The following is an 18,619-nucleotide window of genomic DNA, read 5'->3' as shown; positions in this document are numbered from 1 at the left end:
AAAAAATGAATAAATATTAATAAAACCAACTATTATTTATTATAGCAAAGAGAAATAAAATTTATTGCAGTAGAAAACAAGTGTTTAAACAATAAACATTATTTTAGATGAAATATTTTTCATTTTGGAACATATTTTTATCAAAAATTAAAAATAAAATATAAATTCTATCTCTGACAATATCTCATATATGTATTAAATTAACTATTTCTGTGAATTTGCCAAAAATAAAAAAAAAAATTGGTATTTTGTACCAAAAATATATAACAACTATTTTGATACCTATATAGTGGTATACCAAATTTGTACTACAAATTATGAATCCTCGAAGATTTTTGACTGTCACACGCAAATTTTTTATTTACCTTCTACCTACCGTCAACATACTATTTTGTTAATACGTCTATTTTACTATGAGGGTTAATTGTTTTAACAAAATCATAGATAATTTAAGTATAACAAAATTTAAGTAGGAACTTAAATACAAAAAATGTCGACAAGCAAATCTTCAAAAGCTGAACTTGTGGCCATATACCGTTTGGAGTTTTATAAAAAGCAAAATAATTGGAAACTGTCATCAAACCGAATTAAGCCACCAAAAAAATATGTTGAAAAGTATAGTATTGTTTATACAACAAAATAAAATATATTATATTATATAAGTTGAATTTTAGATAATTAGACTATACGTAAACGTCTCTTAAAATAACTTTTTTCGTACTTTGTCTTTACGTAGATAGGTAGAGAGAGGAGCTTGTACGGTGGAGGTGAGCGTTTAACGCGCGTTAAATAGGGCCCCCTTAAACCTATTAGCTCCTCTTCCTGCAACGCGATGGACCCGGCACCCGCACGGCGAATCCATGGAATGATGAAGAGTTTTCGTCTCTAACATTTAACTTATTTACAGGGAAATTCTTAATACTACATACAATGTCGAAGACAAGCAAGTAATAGATAAAAACGATCCCTTGAATGTCGCTTTTGTGGAATCTGATTGTGGTGAGATTAATAGTTTTCTTAATATTTGGCAATCAAACAGAGTCTTTTTCTCTGAATATAAAATGTAAACAAAATCTCTATGACATTTATTTCCTTAGTAATTTAATGTTAAAAAAAAATTATTGAAACAGAATTAATTTGTATTTAAGCATATACATGTATTACGATTTTAGATAAGAATCAAAAATTTACATTTCCGAAGAGTCCCGAACTATCACAGGAATGGCAGGAACCGGTCAACATATGGCCAGAAAACAATGTTACGGACACAATAAAAACAGCAAAAACTATACAGAGATTGGCTAATCTACAGAAAGCGGCCAGCTTAGCAGACTTAGAGGACAAAAATGATGTGTTCACACAAAATCTGGCAACATGTTCCGAATGTCAGGAAAGTAGACAAGTCGATGAAGCCTGTTGTCCTCAAGAGTTGATACTGGGTTGGAATGATTGTGGAGAATTTGAAGGCACCTGGCCGATGGAAACCGCTGTGTTCATAGGATCAGGTCATGTAGCACCAGATGTACGCACAGAAGGTATGTATATAGGAAGGAATTTTGATATGCTTTTTAAATTTTTACCTCATATGCTGGACTTGGATGGTAATCATTTATTATCTATCCTAACTCATATGAATTTCATTAAAAAAGTTTTGTTTCTTATAAGAAAATATCTCTGATATACAAAATAGCATGATAATATGGAATAGCATATGCTAATATTATGGAAACTTCAGCCTGGACACTTAAAAATGACCTGTGATTAATTATTACTGGTTTTATATATATATATATATATATATATATAAGTGTGTGTGTGTGTGTGTGTATGTATGTACATATATGTGTGTCATTCTTTATCACAGTTGATAATCCATCCGTCCATACGGATGTAGTGGATGGTTTACAAGATATTTGTACCAGCCAGTATCCACCGTGGGCCCCATCAGACCCGTTACAGCTGGCTATGGACATGGTGAGGATTTTTAAATTATTATATAATTTTTATAATATTAATGTTGTCTTAGTTATAGTAATGTTTGTTTTTAAGTTACTAAATGCCTCAAATTCAATTGGATATATATTTTTTATCTGTCCGTAGTGTATACTACGGTTGTTAGTAATAAAAAATCTCATCAAAATGAGTTTAGTGGGTTACATGTGTTTAAAACAAACACAAAGTAATAGATAGTTCTTAACATATTTTCCTATGAGTTGGGACAATATTAGGTATATAAATATTTTATTATTCTCCTGGATTATTTCTATTGTGTGTTACCTAAACTAGTCATTAGTCGTTACTTCAGCCGTGTTTTGAAATGTTCTGCAGTTGTTTTGCTCAAGATAAGGTAATTCAAAAAGTTGTCACCAACATCAGCTATGAATAACGGTCTTGTAATATGTTTTCCGTTTATTTAGGAGAAAGTATGAAACACTGACACCCAAATATTTAACAGTAAGATTTTCATCAAAAGTCAATAATGATATCATTTTTCCAATCTCATTATAATAATGTGAGACGATACCTCTCATCATTCACTTCACCGTGGGGGTGCCGGGTCCATAGTTGCAGGAAGCGCAGCTTCAACAGTGCCCGGGACTTGCGACCCAGGTGTAGGTTTAAGGGGCCACTATCAAACTAGGTTAAACGCTCACCTCCACCGTCCAAGCTCTCTCTCTCTACCTAAACAAATTTGTTTTTGTATAGAGAGGGATCTTAAAATTATGTATTTGTACGAGGGTGGACCATTTTTGTGTATAGGACTGGGACACGTCAGTGGACAGCGCCGGTGAGTTCATGAGGGGTGCGGACATGGCGCCACACTCATCAGAGATAGACCTCAGTCTGCCCAACTGTGAGTGCGAATGTATCCTTATTTTTGAACGTTATGAAGTAATGAAAATGCAAGTATTTTTACAAACTACCTTCCGTTAATACTGTCTGTTGTTAAACTACCTCCAATGAAAACAATTGTTCACAATACTTTCTGTTCGGATATATCTGATTTTCATTGCGAGTTGGAAAAATATATAACTTATAACGTAATGTCATTTATATTTGTTCAGCCATTTTTAATGAAGGAGAACTCCTCAAAGTGCCAGGAAACTAAAATCCTTCACAAAAAATTCTTTGCTTTTAAAGAAATTAGGTATAGGATAGATTAAGGTTAACTCTTCCGCGTCTACATCCCTCCATCGTTGCCAGATTAAATATATAGCAAAAGTAGGATCTTCTTCGTCTTCTATACAGGCCCACTAAAATGAAACTCGCTGACTATTACTGACCCCAATTTGCCGCTTAGAACCCAAACTTGTAAAGGTCCCACAAACATGAAACTATTCGCATCAGTTCTAAGGTCTCTCGTTTAAATAAGTATATGTAAAAAGCCAAGTAAAAGGTCCACCAAAAAAGTTGCTACAGTTGCCTCACGCTCGCTGAATATGACTATTAGCGTAACTGTAACCAGGTGTGAAGGCGTGTGACGTCAGCTTCACGTCGCTGTCTCGTCTCTCGTCTCAGCAGCTGCTGCAGGCGGCGCAGCAGCATTCCAAGGTGCTGAAGAGGCTGCTGATGGAGAGCGAGACAAGACAGGTCAGTTTACACAGCAGGACTCGTTCACACTGGACAGAAATATTAATAAATTGTACAACTCTTCATGAGAGTTTTGTTTTTCGCAGAAACTAAGAAGCGCCCAAAGTTTAATGATGACTTCGAGTTACGAAGAGTTTCCTACCCGGGATGTTGGTCCTATCGGTCTATGTGGTCAGGATGTGTTCTTCAAAGATGTGCTCATTGCTGGATCCCACAGGAACCTGGTCGGTTGTGGCAGGGGGAGGGGGAGACTGGCCAATAACAGCTTCGGCTTGAAACCTTTTTCAAGATAGTCTCTTTACTATAGATACAAACCAAATTACTTCAAGTTCCTAATTAGGTATTAAATTTCAAAAAGTGTTGCTAGTGCTAAGTTTACATTGGTTTTACTATGGGAAATATTTAGGCGTGTTTATTATTATCTAGAAGATAAATCAGAAATATATATGAGTATGTTAGAGTGAAATGTGAAATTGACCAAAGTACTTGTGATATGTGATTGATGGAAGACTGACAAATATTGTTACTCGTAAGGTATATCAGAGTTTATGATTTTGCATGAGAAAATTACTGTTAATATTCTTATAAACCTCCCCTCCACCTGCCCTCTCCCCCCACCCCCACCCTAAAAACTCAATACGTTTAAGCCACTTACTATAGTCTGGCTAATTTTGTTTTATTTTTGTCCTATTATAACATCTAGACATGTGAAAATTGAGTTTTATTAAAGTCACCGATTCCAATTAATATATAGACTATGATTTAAATCTAACTAACGAGTTATCTTTATCACAGACTAGTTTTAGAAGTAGGAATTAGGTTTAGGGAGAAAAGTACAATAGATATGCTCCCCAACCGGCAGCGACATCTATGGTCTTGTCGCGTGACGTCATAGTTTATATACAACTGATATTAGGTGTTCCAGTACTAAGAAGATTGAATTTTAGGACGAATTACAGCCTATGGCTTATAATATTATGTAAGCCATATGTTTGTAAAGTTTCACCCGAATCCATTATATTGTTTTTCAGTTATGGGACACCAAACATTCATGCATACATACTGAAACACTTACGCGTTTAAAATACTAGCAGGATGTCAAACTAGTAACATGAGAAGAGGATTTGAATATATGTATTTATATTTTTTTCATATTCAGAGAAAATGTTGATCCCGATTATTAAAAAGCTAAGGGAAAATTTTATAAAAATCTGGATTAGTTACAAAAGGGTCCGCTAATAACTAAAATTATTGTTATAAAATATTAAACAATTAACTTCTTACGCATTACAAACTAAAACCTTTTGATAGATTTTTTTTTTTTGTAAAATTATAATTGTTGTGAAAGTAGAACAAATCTTTTTTCTATTAAAATCATAAGATCCAGATAACCACACAGTTTCGTAATACTGTTATAAAAAGGTTCTGTTATTGCTTAATATTGTAATCGATAATTCAACCGCAGACCGTTCCTGAACTAAATGTCATATCGAATGACATTTGATTCGGCGGTGACTTTTGCGCGGCAAAATTTCGTAAGATGGTCGTTGTTTTAAACGCGTAAGTGACAATTAGTTCAACCTCAGAGTGACTCGATGATGGAAACACAAGATTATTATATGATAATAATATTTCAGTGACAATAACACTAGCATAAAAAAACAAATATTATACTAAAGCGCGGATTTGGCTTTAGAACAATATTCATTCGTGCGAATGTAAAGAATCGACTATAAGGAGAGTTGCACGCATTATCGACATTAAGATTTAAAAATATATTGTTTTACTCTATTGTCATATACCAACTATCTCCTTTTTATTGCATGTTTTGTTTCAAATTATCTATAGCCGTTATAGCTTAACTCAAAGGTTATTCTCAAAATAATATTCTTATTATTGTAAATATGTATTTTTACTCCGTGGCATGCTGGTAAAACACACATTCAGATTTCCGTACCGTATTTAATATTGAAGCCATTAAATAAACACGGCGTCACTGATTTAAATGTCATTTATCACGCGATGGCCGTTCGGCTTTGGCCGTTTGATAAATCGATTTAAAATGTAGTCATATATGACCTCCTTTTTCTGTAGATAAAAAAAAATGTATTTTTCAAAGAGATTTATTTAATTTAAACGCTGTTTCGTATATATAGTTTTTTACATTACTGACGGTTATTTTTTTTGAGAACTTAGTATATGTTTAACACATGTGTCTATGGTCACTATACTGTACACACGAACCGTTTCCCGTAGTGACGATACACACTTATAGTAAGCTAACTCATATGTTAGTTGAAATTTACTGACAGACTGATAAAGCTAGGTTCACACACTCAAATGTTATGTATGTAAGTTGTATAACAATAAAAGTTAAGACATTGTTTGATGTAACGCTGTGTTGATGGTTGATAGGTGAAACTCAGGAAGACATCGGCTTATATGAAACTACTAAACAATGATTGCGTAGTTCAGGACGGCCATATAAAAAACATGTCTTATATATACTATACAAGTAATTTAAATAAAAAGAATATATTTAAAAACTTGAATATTCCTATCAATGTAAATAATACGATGATTTATCATCTTATGTAATCATATATTATTTTCAGATCTCTTCTTGCACCTACAGGTTGATAAGTAATTATCTTAATCTATACGGTTTTTATTATGAATAAGGAACCCTAACAGCGATCATAGCCTGTCATTTTTATTTTACAACGTTCGTTCGTTAATATGAAACACATTTTATAATAGGTATTGCTAACAATAAAATTAATATGTATTATATTTTGAATCGACTTCCAAAAAGGTGGAAGTTCGTAAAGAAAATATACATTGCTTATGCTATCTGTGATATTCGATTTAGTATAGATACTTTTTGGTTATAATAAAAATAATTAAAATTATATTAAATGTTAACTGGTATCTGTTTGTTGGTTTTCTTTATAGTTTTGCATTTTTTTTCTTTTTGTATTTATTAATGCATCTGTTTCTGCGAATATTTAGCATTCAGTTTTGTATTTATGCATTTCGTGTTGGAGAGCGGCGAGTCCAGCGACACGCTCTTTAAATGTTACATTTAAGTTTGCTGTTCAGACGAGTCAATTAATATATTCTTGATGTTTACAAGCTAAGCTCAACTCGAACTTCCCGGGGTAGCTTCTTGGACGGGTAATGAGACTTTTCCTACTATAGTAAGCTCATTTGAGATACGCGTCATTCACGTGAGGCTCACTTCGACCTCTCGCGGACCCCTTCATTAGATCCTGACATGATAATAAAATTGTTATATCTATACACCTAACTATCTCGGCACAATTGCTTTTCGATTGAAAAAATATTTTGAAATTCGTCCCAACTTAAAGCAATCAGAGCGTGACAAACATATATGTGGATGAAATTAGTTTTCTTAAAGGTCTTTTTGTTGCATATTCTCTTGTTTTCTGGCTCATTTCTCCGCCTTATGACGCTGTAACCTTACGGTTGCTTTACCACAACTGCAGTTCGCAGTGATTCATTTATATTATAAGAGCACGCGTAGAACTCCACACCGTCTGTTTTTAGTGACGCAACGTAAACTAGTTGATATGGTACAGTTTACACACCGTAAATCATAATGATGCTACTATTTATGCTATAATACACTACTAAACAAACGCGCTGAACACTACTGTACTGTTTACAACCACTGGCTCTGCAATGACGTCATAGGCAAGTAAAATGCAACTCTGAGTCCTTAGGATGGGTCTGTGCAGACACAAAGATTGTAAGTATTAACGTTTAAAGCTCATAAGATGCGTTACTAAAAACATTCACGTTTTAACTCTTAGTGTCAAATCGAATACTCAAATTGGTAGTTTATTAGGTATTAAGATTTTGTTCACAAATATCTATAAATACAAATGTTTACAATAAGTTTGCAAAGTCACACTACATACGAAGCGTGTTTCGCTTTTTATTCTATAACCAGTGATAATTACTATAATCTGTGAAGAAGCCACGAACTCTCTGTTTGTAGTGCGACAATACGAACTTATAGTAAGTATACAAAAACGACGGTGTGCCGGTATAGGAGTAAACACCATACTAAGTTCACACTTCACAGCTAGTATATCTTAACATTTGACACACATAATATAATATAATTACTATAAATATACAAAATGGCCGCAAGTCATGTTCACGACTGTGTGATGTCATTGAAGCTTTATATTCCCACCGTTTATAGTAAATAGTTGTATATTGAATTGTCATCGTATTTGAACCCTTGTATGAAAAAAAAAATTAAAACTCAGTAATGCTACAAATTTAAAAATTTCATTTTAGTTTTTGGACTTCACTTCTTTTACCTGTGACATTATTTACGTATTAGTTTATATTATACAGCCAAAATATATTCAATAGTTTATGAAAATAATGAATCAATAAACAGACAATAATATTAAAAATAGGTATATATTCCTTTTCGACCTTCTCTATTTCTCATACTTTTTTCTATTATCTTTGAATTTTTTGTTAAGAAAACACCTAAATAATAGTAAAACAAATATTATTTTACAAAATCCAAACCACTCTAATAAATTCTCAATGTTACAAGAGTCACAAGTTTAAATTTTTATACGATACTTACGCAATGACATCGAGTTGAATGCGCGGGAAATTTTAATTTAGGTACTAAATTAAAACAAGCAAAAAACAACATAAAAATCCACACAACAAAAACTAGTATCCGAAGTCATCGAACTTTTAACAATGAGTTACAAACGGCTCATCATTTGTTAGACAATTGAAGAATTTAAACCATAAAAGTTATCTTCCAAGCGAGTTCGCTTCATGCAATGTGTTCTCGTTAAAACGACCTTGTAATAACTTCCTACTAATGTTAATTAATTTTATATATCTTTGTTGCTCAAACAAAACAGTTAAGATACCTATCTGATGTTATCCATTTAGATATTAATATAATGAAATACAGCAGAAACTTTAACATGGCTCTCTAATAAACATCAAATACAAGTGAAGCCGTGGAACGGTGTATATGTATATAGTTAATGTGTTTGACATATATAAATGACAGACAGTACATTCACGTCCCTATAAAAAATGTCTACCAAAAACCGTGACAAAAAATTGCAATACAAGCGCACGATTCACGCATTTTTTATGCAATATTAATAATTTAACTGAATTTAAAATTTTTCACGTATTTTAAGATAACTTGAAGGTTAACGGGCAAGGTTTGCAGTTTTTTGATGACCCGTAGGACGAGGTCACGTTAAAGCTAGCTTAGGATATTTATGCTAACAGTTAAACTTCTGACTCTTTGATTTTTTTTTTTGTATATTAGAATATATTGTAATGATGTTTCATCTCACTATGCCAAGTGTGTTATTGATAAAACTTATTTTATAGAAGAGAATCGAAAATAAAGGTACCAACACGGAATTTATTTGTACAACACTATCAATAACGATATTCCTTGACACCGGTTTTTGTTTTTTTTTTTTTCAATGATACAATTTCAACTAAAATAAATGTCACGAATTGTTTTTGAACAATCAAATAGTTTAATTTCATTTAATTATAAAACATAAAATAAATGCGATATTACCCTTATTAAACAATTATTGTCAGACACCAAGGAATTTACGATCAACTAATTCTACGTTACTCGTAACTGTACCACATTACAATTACTGTTAATGAACGTTCATAAAATTATTTTAGAAACCGTTAACGTATCTGCACTCGACGACTAATCAATGTTTTTAATTTTTTTGCACGGATACGTTTTTATTAAGACGTATGACTTATTATTAAGTACAAAACTATTATTTTAATCTCCAAACAAATTTAGAGTTTGTTGCATTTTAATAAGAGTTAGTTTTGAATACAATACAAGACTATCAATCTATCTTGATACATGACTTGGGACTAGGAACATGTTGTTAGATGGTATGATTATTAAAAATATGCTTTAGTGAGTTACGATAAAGTTCATAATAATAAACATGTCCCTACGTCATCATAAAAGTCGGTTATAACAAGTGTTGCCCGCTACAAACGGTTACCCAATCTTTATGGTTGTGATATGTGAAAAATCAATATTATTGTAACCAAAGAATGGTTTAATTATTTAAAAAAAAATTATAATGTATTCACCATATGTAGTATTGTTCTTTGAAAAGATTATTTTTTAATCAAAAATGTGCATATAATAACTACTAATTCTGTTTTATTGTTAAATTTATTAATATAAAAATATTAAAGAGAAACATGTCATAGAAATATTTTTTTATTATAGTGTTTCATGCAACATTTGCTTGAATTATCAATTATCAAGAGCAACCTTTGAATTTATAGATGGCCACACTCTACCGTCGCTAGTTCACACCAGTATTCGTTTAAATGACAGTCGCACGAGTTGCGTTCACTTGAAGAATCTCATAAAAAAAAGACGTTAAAACTTAAAATAACCTTGGCATATTAATATGTTGTGAATAATACTTTAATATGATAATACATTACGTGAAAAGATCAGTGCTCGTGTAAGACATGTCATAGTTATAAAATGGAGGACGTCTATACAATTAAAGTGAAAACAAAACCCGATACGCGTAATTTGTATCCATCGGAGAGGCGCTACTCAGCGTCTACCGTGTCAGGGCTGGCGTGGGTGCACATCGCATTGGCTTCCACATCCTTCCTGCTGGCTTGTCTGGCTTTGATCAACCCTAACAAGCAACCCATCGAGACTGACATAGCTATAGATAATTCTACTCTACCCGAAGATGTCAGGAACGGCTTCATACTTATACTGGCGCCGAGTTTAGTGACAATATTCGCTTTGGCGGCCGGTGTCGCCTCCATCCTGGCCTCGGTGAGGTGGTACATTGATAGGAACATAACGTGGTTGTTTGTTATGTCAACACTGTCGACACTTTTCTCTCTAATTTCCTTTGTTATGATAATATTTCTCCTGTTGACCAGCGAGAACGATTTGTCAGATTTCTATAAAGAGAAAATACCATTCAGCGACATCATTATAATAAAGCATTCGGATATACTCGATAGAAATGAATCGCACTTCATCATACCGAGGAATTCCACGGAGTTTAAGGAGGAGGATTCGAAGATGTTCACCAAAAGAGTGTTGTGTATTAACATACTAATAGCGTCATTCCTCGAGCTTCTCTGGTCGATATTGAGCATGAAAATATCATACAAGGGTATGAAGAACAGTTACAAGGAGGAGGACGGCAGACGAGGTAACTGCGTGTCCGTTATTACGAAGATCAAAGGTAATAATACGAAAAAGATGCCCATGACTGGTAAGATAACCAAACCGAACATCATAGACAATTATCCTAGCAGAAAAATTAAAAGAATATTCCTCGCTCAGAGCGAAAACGGTTTCTACTTAAAGAATCAGAATAATAAGATGAAGCAAACGGAGACCAGCTCGGAGTGTTACAAGGAGAGGATGATGAACTTCCTGAATAGATGCGCCGAGGGTTCGAACGACATGACGCCGAGTGTTCACTCGGAATCAATCTTAAATCCTATTCCGGAGGTAGCGAGCACTGTGGCCACTGCACCAGACACGAAGGACCCGAAAGAGGCCAGAACCACGCCGGTCAGTTGGGGAGACGCCTCCGATCACACCGTCTACAACCAGAACAATATAAACTTCGACAAAATATTCAATTTCCGAAAAAAAACTCAAGAGACTGACGCGGAAAATACCGATACAAGTGAAATTAAAACGAATATGTAATGACGCGTGACGGAATAAAGGAAAGCTTGTGTTTTATATAGTATTAGAAGCGGTATCGATTAAAGTCAATCAATGACATTGTATTGAGATTATTATTTAGTTATCGTTAAGGTCACAGTTTTCCCACGAAAATTCCGCCATGACGGCGGCCATTACAGTTTACCTTAAATTTATGGAGACCTATGTTTGAAACCATTTACAGATAAGAAATACATATCACATACGACATAGGTAATACCGCTGGCTTGGTTTTTAATTTCAAATGTATAATATATTGAAAAAAAACTTAAATTAGACCAAAAATTTACATGGGATTTATATTATTCTGAAATTTATTAATGTAATTAGTATACAAATTATATCTTTTGTATATTAGTTTTGGTTAATAATAATAAGAGATTTTATTTAAAAATCGTTGTATGAAAAAATAATGAGCTAAATTTGTAATCTTGTTTCTTTAAAACTTGCGAATGTATAGTTTTCTTTCTTAACTGAAATAAATTCCAATGATGTATATTGTATGTGCTACAGGTCTATGAACTATGGACATGATTTTAAACACTTAATATTTTACCCTACTATTTTAATAACTCAATATTTATCTTGTGATACGTAAATAATTAAGGGAATTAATTTTTTAGGATAAAGCAACACTATGTTTTTTACTATAAAGGTTTTTATACATTTTTTATTATATTCCGTATTATATTTTGTTCGTTTTATTTTTATTAATGGCATTCTAAAAATATTTTATGCGAGGTTTTAAAAATATATTACGATTAATACTTATACATTATGAGCAAAGAAAAATATATTTTCGCGCCATTTTCAGTAATACCATTAAAAAATTAACAAATATAATAGAACAGTGATAATAATAATCAAATTTTTATTATTAAATAATCACGGTAATTTTAATAAGAGTTTACCGATACCTGTTTTTGTTTTGTAGAAGAATTGTAAAAATACTGTCATTAATAATATGAGGTTATACCTGTTTTGTCTTACAACACCGTTAATTTGGTCATACTCTTCATAAAGTTATATTTGGTGACAAGTTTTGAAGAAAAACATTCTTGTATTTTTGGTAAGTGCTCCTAATATATTGATAAACATTTATAGACCTGTATGCTTGTTCCAAGTTTGAATCGTCACTCTACATAAGGACAGTCAACAGTTTTCATTCATTCTTTCAAATTCAATTCTCGAACATGATAGTATGAAACATACGTTATGAAGTGAGAAACGTAAAACGCTTCTTAAGTAGTGTGACGATTTAAACTAGGAATATGTATACTGGTCCTACAGAAAATAAATATAAATTTTAAAATCGAAGTACATTTAAAAACTTCATTAAGATTGTAATTATTAATTTCGCGCCATTCCCTAAATGAATTTCTAACAAAGTGACATTGACATAAATGATAAAACTAATATGGTTTTCAACTTTTCATTTCGTATAACTGTTTAAAACTTTATTAGTCTTCAAATTTTAAAGCATTTTATTTATGAAAAAACTAAATTTTGTCAGCGACTTATTTTACATATATGAGAATCCAAACCACATGTCATCGATACTAAAGCCTAAGCGATTGTGATTTAAATATTATTTTCAAAATGAAAAAATAATGATTATTTCAATTCATATTTTAGTTGGTAGCTATTAAATAAGCATCGTGATTGATTGACAAATGATAACTTTCATTTTGTACTATTGAATACCTATATCGAAGGCTGGGGATGTTATGAAATGAAGAGTAGAATTTAAACGGACTTGTAAAGGTCCACCTGTTGAATCATTGACTAACGCCGGGAGTACAACGTTAGTTAGACGGTAAATCTAATAATTAGGGTTAATTAATATAGAATAAAATCCAGTATCCATATTTAAACATTTTCTCCATTGACATGTTTAAATAAATGAATCCGTTTGGTAATTCTATTCGCTTAACTAGTTCAAGAACGAAGCTATGGACGAGAATTAGTCTTAATATAAATTTGGTATGTAACAAGTGTGAGATACTATATAATTTAAAAATATGTCCAATTACAGAGTTTATTAAAAGCTATGAAAAAGTTAACCTTCAATTATTTAAATAATGATGTCTTTTGGAAGTTAGACAAAAAATCCAAAATTCATTAGTTATGTGAAATGCTACAATATTTACAAGTTCTATGATCTTTTCAAAATTTATTTTATCTGTAATCTAGTGTAATTTAAAGTTAGTTAAATATGAGCACAAGGTTAACTTTAATTTGGTGTATGCAACATTGTTATATAATCTGTATTAGAAATCCAAAATATTCTTGAAAGTTTAATTAAAATAGTGTTTTTGATGTGATATAAACATAGAGTAAAAGAGCAGCATATCAGTTGTTGCAAAGTATTGACACATCGGGGTTATGTAGTTTTTAACATCATAAAATACTCGTAGAATAATTAGTGTCATTTAGTTTCATAGTTACCCTGGAACACCTCACGGACCAGTTCACTCATACACACATCAATAAAAGTCATGTCACTGATTGTTTCTCATTTTATTCCATACCTTATTTATATTTAAGGAACATAAGATCTTATAAAAATAGATGAATCAATTTTATCATATATAAACAGTACACACGGACGGACGGTGGTCTTCCATCTCATAGAAAATAGCTTACAAAAATATATATGGTTACAGTTTGGTGGGCATATTAAAAAATTCTAAAAAACTATACATAATCTTAAAACTAAGGCACTTGTCAACTATCTAGTGTTATCTTAAAGATATTTAATGTGTAAGGAACGGGTTCGAACCTGCGACGTGTCGCTCACCGTCAGTGTCACGACTGAGCTATAGTGTATATACTATACGTAATAAGTATTACAACATATGAGACCATTTGTCAATGTATGCATTGAGAAGTATTTATACAATAAATCATTTAATATGGACAACGAAACGAGATAAATTTTGTAAATAATTGAATAAACTCTTTGTGATTGAAATGTTGATAGAATTAATTATATGGATTTCGAATTAAAATCCATAGATATTTTCTCATTGACGATAAACATTTAATTACCTTTAGATGGTATAAATAGAAATTGCTAAAAATTGTTGTGAATTTAACAAATTTCGTTTACATTTCTTATCTCGTCTCATTGGCTATACATTTATGGTTGTAGTGTCTAGTTGAGGGGTTCTTCCGTGAAGTATGGATGCTCGAGGCAGTCCAAGGCCGTGAGACGTTTGGCGGGATCGAAGACTAGCATACCCTAAATAAGAACATAATATATTAAATTTCCTTTTATGAAAGCAACTGTCAGAGATATCTCTTTCTTATTACCTTAATGAGGTCCAGTGCGTGCGGATGGACCCTGGGCAGGACAGCGGCCAGGTCCTTGGGTGGATAGTCAGGGAAGCTCTCAGCCATTATGCACACACCAGCCGGCCACTCCTCGCGAGGTGGACGGCCTATCAGCCTGAAATATTACCAAGTAATATTATATTGTGCTAGTCCGTTGATGTTGGCAACGTTTTGCTACGATCAAATAACTCTATATATATCGTCCTGGCAGAAAGTTTGTAAATAACGGTAAAATTATTTAAATACAGAGAATTTTGTCCGTGTTCCTCTATTGTACTAGATTAAATCCTTAAATTATAGTTAGGCTATATTCTGTGGACTCGTGTAGGAGTGACTTTAGATGCTATAGGGGTTAGGGGCGAGAACAGAAGTTAATAGTTGGGAGGGACACACTCGTCTAACTATACCCATCACTACTAACAGCTCCATGATATTCAAGCAAGCCAGGTCATAAGAGCTGGTGATTATTCCACAGCTAGGATTATCAAAGGATCCTTCTTACAGCTTACAAAGCCAAGGAGGGGTAAAAGGTAAAACTGGTTCAACTTTAAAGGCTAATTTATTAGGAATTATAATTTCTAAATGTACTATAATAGGAAAAACAAAAAAAGTCACGTTTCAATTGTCATTTATATACCTGAATATGGCGTGCAATTGTTCGGAGTCGCAGCTGGCGGGCAGCAGAGGAGCTCGAGTGTGGAGCTGAGCCAGGACAGCGCCCGCGGACCACACGTCCACCGCCGTGTTGTAAGACAGACCCAGGAGCACCTCAGGGGGACGGTACCACAGGGTCACCACCTGTCGGTTTGGAAGTGATAGGGTTGAAGCAAATTGAATTATTTATTGAATCAACTCCTTGGTGATAAAGAACATCTATGTAAAATCATCAGATAGTAAATCATGTAAAGGTTCAAGTTAATTCTAAGGCCCTCACCACACTGGTCAGCTTCATCTCGGTGTCGTAAGTCTTGGCGAGTCCGAAGTCAGCCAGTTTGACGCGGCCGTTGGATGTGACAAGCAGGTTGTGAGGCTTCAGGTCGCGGTGCACGATGCGGTGTGAGTGGAGGAAGTCCACCCCGGACAGGATGTCATATGACATGCTCTGACAGATAACAGTGTTATAAGTATGGAGTAAAGAAATCTGAAAAACTGTTTGCTCCAAGTATTATACATAGGATTATAAGGATATTTCTATGTATATATATTAAACAAGTGCCAGTGAGGAAAGTATGAAGATAAAGTCTGTTTGATTGACTACAAGGAGGCTGACTGTATCTTTATCTTATTCAGTTTATATCCTGGACAGATCATATCATTGACTGTGTACAGCTGTTGTCTCCTCACTCTTATTCTGTTCTCTGAAAGCGGTCCAGGTGCTCTCTTGAGGAAGGAGTCTAGATCTTGTTCCACATGCTCAAATACTAAGAACAGCACTAGTTGGTGATCACGCTCTGAAGACTGACCGCCATGACATACATCCAGGAGCCTGGAAAATATACACAGCAAAGTATTAGGTACCAGATTTATAAATAAATCTAATTTTCATAAATAACTGGGCTGTTTTTGATCTTTTCATTACTTTTTAAGTCGAGTTTGTAATCCTAAGCTCGATTGGGTATATTAATAAATACATTTTAATGTTTTTGTTGCAAATATGCAAATTTAAAACCTTCATAAATGTCAGACAGAACAAATCTTCAGGTAGCAGTTAGATAGTCAATGATTTGAATCACTTAGTATAATTTAATTTACAGAAAACCTTTTATAAAACAATAAATGCGGTCTTAATGTACTATGTTTAAGAATAAATTACAAAACCACAATTTTTGAACACATACCTGACTATATTGGGATGTCTATAGGCCTCCAGCTGTCGTAACAAGGCAATCTCCCTCAATGTGGACAAGGGTATACCGTCTTCCGTTAATGCTACTTTGACTTTCTTCATTGCAACTATCTGACCGCCGTTATGGAGGTCTCTAGCTTTGTACACGGTACCATATGCACCTAAAATTATACTATTGATGCTAAGAATCTTCATTGGCTTGTAAATATTTTTTTTTTTATAAGTTTTATTCAGCCAGTTACTTATAGTGTGTCAAAGGCTTTAATGTAAAAAAAAATAAGATTTAAACCTATCACTATCAACATATGAATAATAAATAGTTGCTAATTAATAAATTACTTCAAAGTTGCAAGTAATTTTAAGATTGTAGCATGTTATCTGTAGTCTGTACATAAAATATTATTATATATTACGCCAATTTAAACGTTATTTTTAATGAAATTAAGGTCATTTTCGTTCAGAAATAAATTAAGATCAGTTTTCTGAACTATTGAAGTGTATAGGTTCTTATATGTATCTCTTTCTTCCACGGACTAATTGTTACACTTCCGCTTGATACAATCCAAAAATGAGAACTCAATGAAGGAAGGACAAGCTGACATTGAAACTTGTTTAGCGACTTTTCAATAACAAAACGAATTAAAAATAAAATTTTGCGATTAAAATAACTTGTTATTATATACATAAATATAAACAGTGATTGTATATAACAGAATATATAATAATATGTTGAAAATGCGCGAAAACATAATTTGAATGGACCGGCACATGGTATTTGATTTAGGTTAGATTTTATATGAATTAATAGTTAAATACCTGTTCCGATAACATTGAGCTCTTCGTATTTTTTTGCTGTCTGAAATAAAGCGCTAACATCACTAATAGAGGCCATAGTAGGGGGGCTCTGGGAGGAACTACTACCACTAGAAGTTGACATAATAAATCACAATAGTCTCACTAATTTGGCTTAGGAAATACTTATATAATTAAATGCTATTAGTTTCAACTGTTTGGCACTAACACTACATTATAAACACTCACAACATAAGGAAAAACACTTTAAACTAAATTTACGATAAACTTTACAAGTTTGGTCTGAACTTTTGTGTCGGATAACTTAAGAGGGGAAACCGGCGAGGGGGTATAAGGAACACCTGGTGTTTTATGTGACCAAATATAAAATGCAAACCAGTCATATTAGTTTCATGTAGTTCTGTATCATTTCAATTTAGTATGTTTATACATTTGTTTGTAAACCAACGCCACCTATTTTAATTCTCAGTTATAATATCTCACCACAAGATGGATCTCTCCTTCAATTGATAGAATACAAAATATGCACCTAGATTACAGTTTGTAAACATTATTTAACTATTGTCCAATTAAAAAAAACAATTGTCCAATTAAAAACAAAACAAAAATAGTTCATTAAGTGTTTTCCATAAATTCTTAATAAAATTTTCGCCATAATTTAGTGTACACGTTAATAACTTATTACCAACTAATAAATATAGATGTCGCTTTAATAAGCAGAAATGATATTGTCAAAAAAGTAATTTTTTTCTTATTTTAAAATATTTTCACCATTTATACAAAACGAAAAAATGTTAAAGCTAAAAATTTCTCATATATTTCAATTATCTAGCAGTTTATGGAAAATGTTTTATAATTATAAAAAGTTTCATTTGGGCTCGTCCGGGATTTGAACCCGGGACCTCTCGCACCCGAAGCGAGAATCATACCCCTAGACCAACGAGCCACGTCTATGTAGTTTGAAATTATTCAAGTTACAACAAAGTCGTTATTCCAATAATGTCCGTAAATAATATAAAAACACAGTAAGAAAGAATTAAGTATTAGCTTAATATATATTATGTTACAAACTTAAGTTTTCAAAAGTTTCTTAAATATAAAATACATAATACATAATACACAAAAATAATAAGTATATATAACGTACTTTACTGAACACGGTTTAATTGATTTTCATAGATCTTGAATGAGAAAAAGTATCAACCAAACTATAAGTTGTTTATTTGGTTACT

The 18,619-nt window shown here is 32.6% G+C and overlaps 3 protein-coding genes and 1 non-coding gene across 4 annotated transcripts; 2 read left to right on the top strand and 2 right to left on the bottom strand.

Moving 5' to 3' along the window:
• The first annotated feature begins 326 nt into the window (after nt 1–326).
• On the top strand, nt 327–4,305 carry LOC116776278 (uncharacterized). Its single transcript, XM_032669430.2, has 7 exons — nt 327–615; nt 908–999; nt 1,173–1,535; nt 1,865–1,974; nt 2,761–2,854; nt 3,467–3,591; nt 3,678–4,305. The coding sequence occupies exons 1-7, from the start codon at nt 491–493 to the stop codon at nt 3,882–3,884; spliced, it is 1,116 nt and encodes a 371-aa protein (XP_032525321.2). The 5' UTR covers nt 327–490; the 3' UTR covers nt 3,885–4,305.
• A 5,672-nt stretch (nt 4,306–9,977) lies between these two features.
• LOC116776277 (uncharacterized) lies at nt 9,978–12,082 on the top strand. Its single transcript, XM_032669429.2, has one exon. It carries the CDS (start codon nt 10,169–10,171, stop codon nt 11,372–11,374), a length of 1,206 nt encoding a protein of 401 aa, XP_032525320.2. The 5' UTR covers nt 9,978–10,168; the 3' UTR covers nt 11,375–12,082.
• A 1,813-nt stretch (nt 12,083–13,895) lies between these two features.
• LOC116776279 (cyclin-dependent kinase 4) lies at nt 13,896–17,728 on the bottom strand. The gene is made up of 7 exons (XM_032669431.2): nt 17,391–17,728; nt 16,567–16,735; nt 16,073–16,214; nt 15,663–15,830; nt 15,366–15,526; nt 14,708–14,843; nt 13,896–14,636 (listed from the first exon to the last, which is right to left on the bottom strand). The coding sequence occupies exons 1-7, from the start codon at nt 17,509–17,511 to the stop codon at nt 14,550–14,552; spliced, it is 984 nt and encodes a 327-aa protein (XP_032525322.1). The 5' UTR covers nt 17,512–17,728; the 3' UTR covers nt 13,896–14,549.
• Nucleotides 17,729–18,261: 533 nt separating this feature from the next.
• On the bottom strand, nt 18,262–18,333 carry Trnap-cgg (transfer RNA proline (anticodon CGG)). Its single transcript has one exon. It is a non-coding gene; the product is annotated as a tRNA-Pro (tRNA).
• Nucleotides 18,334–18,619: the final 286 nt, after the last annotated feature.

The sequence above is a fragment of the Danaus plexippus genome, chromosome 28 (genome assembly GCF_018135715.1).
Source record: "Danaus plexippus chromosome 28, MEX_DaPlex, whole genome shotgun sequence".
NCBI classification, from domain to species: Eukaryota; Metazoa; Arthropoda; class Insecta; order Lepidoptera; family Nymphalidae; genus Danaus; species Danaus plexippus.
This window is presented reverse-complemented; position numbering and strand designations above follow the sequence as displayed.

Coding starts and splice junctions, on each gene's coding strand:
- LOC116776278 (XM_032669430.2), top strand. CDS start 491: ATGTCGACAAGCAAATCTTCAAAAGCTGAACTTGTGGCCATATACCGT. Junction 616..907: donor CCAAAAAAATATGTTGAAAA/GTATAGTATTGT, acceptor ACTTATTTACAG/GGAAATTCTTAATACTACAT. Junction 1,536..1,864: donor ACCAGATGTACGCACAGAAG/GTATGTATATAG, acceptor TCTTTATCACAG/TTGATAATCCATCCGTCCAT.
- LOC116776277 (XM_032669429.2), top strand. CDS start 10,169: ATGGAGGACGTCTATACAATTAAAGTGAAAACAAAACCCGATACGCGT.
- LOC116776279 (XM_032669431.2), bottom strand. CDS start 17,511: ATGTCAACTTCTAGTGGTAGTAGTTCCTCCCAGAGCCCCCCTACTATG. Junction 15,527..15,662: donor AGATGAAGCTGACCAGTGTG/GTGAGGGCCTTA, acceptor CCAAACCGACAG/GTGGTGACCCTGTGGTACCG. Junction 14,844..15,365: donor CAATTGCACGCCATATTCAG/GTATATAAATGA, acceptor GTAATATTTCAG/GCTGATAGGCCGTCCACCTC.